This window comes from Octopus sinensis, linkage group LG24 (assembly GCF_006345805.1).
Source record: "Octopus sinensis linkage group LG24, ASM634580v1, whole genome shotgun sequence".
Lineage (NCBI taxonomy): Eukaryota > Metazoa > Mollusca > Cephalopoda > Octopoda > Octopodidae > Octopus > Octopus sinensis.
The window spans coordinates 27,787,034-27,791,008 of NC_043020.1; the positions used below are offsets into that span (position 1 = coordinate 27,787,034).

At 37.1% G+C, this 3,975-nt stretch overlaps 1 protein-coding gene across 1 annotated transcript; it reads left to right on the plus strand.

The window, feature by feature from the left end:
* Positions 1-1,275: 1,275 nt before the first annotated feature.
* LOC115223793 (sialin-like) lies at positions 1,276-3,594 on the plus strand. The gene has a single exon (XM_036512832.1). The coding sequence runs from the start codon at positions 1,748-1,750 to the stop codon at positions 3,215-3,217; it is 1,470 nt and encodes a 489-aa protein (XP_036368725.1). The 5' UTR covers positions 1,276-1,747; the 3' UTR covers positions 3,218-3,594.
* Positions 3,595-3,975: the final 381 nt, after the last annotated feature.

The window sequence follows — 3,975 nt, forward strand, 5'->3', positions numbered from 1 at the left end:
TTATTGTTCAAATATCTTGGTACAATCTCTGCATTCATTCTACCATCTATCACATGTAAAATGCCAGTTGCCGTACCATTTGCAGAGAAACACCCCCCCCACTATGATGTTGCCACCTTCCCAACCGTCTCCAAACTTTATGGTAGTGAATTGTGTTTTTTCGGTAAATAGGCGGTCCATCTTTCCCAAACATGGCTACGCGAATTTCATCCGACAATTCAATTTTCAACTCGTCTGTCCATAGAACATTTTCCCAGAATGTATCAGATTTATCTTTATGTTCATAAACAAATTTTAAACAGGCATCTCTATGCCTTTTAGTCAACAGCGGAGTTTTTCTAGGAGAGCGTGACTTCAGTTCATTCCTATGAAGTTCATTGTTGATTGTTCGTAGTGTAACACTAGTCTCTGAAGCTAACAAATCTTCTAGCAACTCCTTTCTGGTGATCATTGCGTTCTTTTTCGATTCTTCGATTCATTTTTATTAAAGATCTAGGGGAAATCTTGCGTGGTGCACCGGATCTTATTTTGTTTTCAACAGTTCCCGATTTTTTATATCTTTGAATAAATGGAGATGTAGTAGAAAATGGAATCTGATATTTTCCTGTAACTTTTACCTGCTTTCCACAGTTCAATAATTAAATTTTTCACTTAATTTGTAAGTTCTTTACTTTTCGCCATTATTACGATAATTCAGTGCTGAATGAAGAAGCTAGCGTTTTATTTTAACAGTATTTTGTGGCATAGAAAATCATGAATTTATTCCGTACGAATATTTATTTGCCCCCATTGTATGTATGCACATAATAAATACTCAGTTTTTTTACACTAGTTGTACTCATACTTAACAGTACAGACACTTCAATACTAATCGTACTTTGATACTACTCGTACTTTAACAGTTTTTGTACTTAATAGTACTCGCACTTTAAGAGTACATCACTTTAATAGTACTCGTAGTTAAATAACACTCATACCTTAAGAGTACTAACACTTTGATAGTACATTTTCCAAAGTACTTGCATATAAATAGTACTCGTACCTTTGATCTTTTACTTTAAGAGTACTCGAACTTTAAGAGTACAGCACGTTAATAGTACTTAGTCTTTAATAATCCTTTTTACTTTAGGCAAAAGGCCAGAATTAAAGCCTGAAATTTATTGCATCCGGATATCCCATTGATGAGTACATTCAAATAGGTTTCGTATCCACTAAACTTTAGTGGAAACTCATTCATCCGTGACATGCCCCTTCATTAACAATTGGAGCAGTGTTTGTCTTGTAAATATTTATGCCAAATATGACGTTACATATTCTTTTCATTTTATATTTTTTTAACAGGTTACCAGTTGAACTCAAGTATTACCAACCACCCGAAATGCCATAAAGAGAAAATATCAAATCGGCGCTGATAAATTATTCCACACAGAGGGAGATGTATAACAAACATTCACGCTTGAACTATCAAATAATTTCTCATTAAACCAGTTTATATCTTGTCCAATGAAACCATCAAGCGGAAACATAGATTTTATATGCCATTCTCTCTAAGAACCAGTCGCAAAGATGTCTCACAAAACTCACCAAATAGTTTTTGTTTAATGAAAGCACAGAGAGCAGGAAATTCAAAAGCCATTATTTCACAATCACACGCATCTTGTATGTATACACGCACACGTACGTTTATACGTGAATACATCAATCTCTGATATATTTTTTTAAAATTTCAACTGATCATAAATTTTAAATGATGAAAATCAGCGGATTTATTAAGCATTATTCGTCGTATCATTGGATATTATGCTATGTTACTTTCATGACCGTTCTCCTGTTACACACATTAAGAGTTGACCTCGGTATCGCCTTTGCTTGTATGCTGAAAACATCCAACAGTTCACTTCAAGAACTTAATCATACCGGAATAAAGGAAGAATGTCCAGGGTCGGAGAATCATTTACCGAATAAAACATTTGAAGGCGAATTCGAATGGAGCAACTCTTTACAGTCCCAGATGTTGGCTGGATACTTTTATGGATATACAGTGACTAATATATTTGGTGGTATGTTAGCCGACAAGTATGGAAGTAAAAATGTTCTGGGTTTTTCCATTATCTCGGCATCTATTTTGGCTCTGCTCCACCCAAGTTTGTCTAGAATAAGTGGGTACTTTACCCTTGCCTTAAGGATATTAACGGGTTTGGTTTTAGGCCCTATGGCCCCATCAGTCCAGTCGTTGTGGGGACGTTGGGCACCACCCGAAGAGAGAAGCTCACTAGTTGCGTTTTCGTTTTCTGGCCAAACATTAGGGACCATTATATGCATGTCGATCTCAGGTTTCCTTTGTGAATATGGATTTGACAACGGATGGGGTTCTATATTTTACTTATTCGGTGGAACAACGCTGCTGTTTAGTTGTGTGTGGTTTTGTGTTGTTTATGATAATCCAGATGACCACCCCAACATCAACGAAGAAGAACGAGTATATTTAAACAAAAACAGAAAAGATAAGAGTGAAGTAAAAAATGTACCTTGGAGGAAAATACTATCTTCTTCCGCCATTTGGGCCATTACCGTTGCCCATATGATCACCAGCTGGACAAATACGGTCTTCCAGATGTTGTTACCATTATATATGAAAGATGTATTAAACATTGATCCTTCGGCGAATGGTTTAATGTCTTCAACTCCGTCGTTAGGACAATTCATATTTTTACCATTATCAGGAAAACTTGCAGATGTTCTACGTTCAAAGAATTATCTGTCAACTCGTTCAGTCCGAGTAATATTCCAGTCTATCTCTTTTATTGGTTCAGCATCTCTACTTGTAGCCATCGGATTTCTGAAATGTGATCAGACTATTTTAATAGGAATTCTTTTATTCCTCTCTGGCGTGACGACTGCATTTTATTCTGGCGGTTTCTTGGTAAACCATATCGACGTTGCTCCCAGATATGCTGGAGTTTTATACGGATTTACCAATACATTTGCATCAATATGTAGTATTTTATGCCCCTTGGCGGTTAAAGCTCTTACACCAAACGGTACGCAGAAGGAATGGCGAACAGTGTTGATCATGAGTGGTGCACTCTCGTTGTTTGCGGCAATAATTTATGCGTTATTTGCGAAAGGAAGTGAACAAGAGTGGGCTTACACTAAAGACAATTCTTCGCAAATTTCTGAAAAACTGGAAAAACCTTTATTAAAAGAAAGTTGCTAAAATTTGTTGTTTAATCTGTTGATACCCTGTTTATTATTCCCGGTTAAATCTCGTTTTAACTTTAGGTAAAATTAGTTGCCGGGGTTTCCGTTTGCGAATACATCCTGAGTCATTACGTTATCGCTCAACCAACTTCAAGAGTCGTTTTGCGCATCCTGTCCGAAATATAAAAACACATTCATTTTTAATTTCATCTCCACAGATTCTCTATAGAGATTAGAGCCAGCACTGAAAATTATGACCTTTCGTATACGAATATATAAACAATGCGGTCGAAGATGGAAAAATAAGTAATGGCTATATAAGCATAATTCAAGAGTTCTTACCCTTTCTTCAGCACCACATCCACATTAACCCTCTACAAACACATTCTTTTCTACTCTTTTCTACACAAGGCCCGAAATTTTGGGGAGAGCGCCAGTCGATCAGATCGACCCCAATACGCAACTGGTACTTAATTTATCGATCTTGAAATGATGAAGATCAAAGTCGACCTCGGTGGAATTTGAACTTAAAGAGAGACAAAATACCGCTAAGCACTTTTCCCGGCGTGCTAACGTTTCTGCAGCCTACCGCCCTAAAACAACTCAATATTCTTTTCTACTCTAGGCACAAGGCCCGAAATTTTGGGGCAGGGTGCCAGTCGATTTGTACGACCCCAGTACGCAGCTGGTACTTAATTTATCGACCCCGAAAAGATGAAAATCAAAGTCGACCTCGGCGGAATTTGAACTCAGAACGTAAAGACAGACGAAATA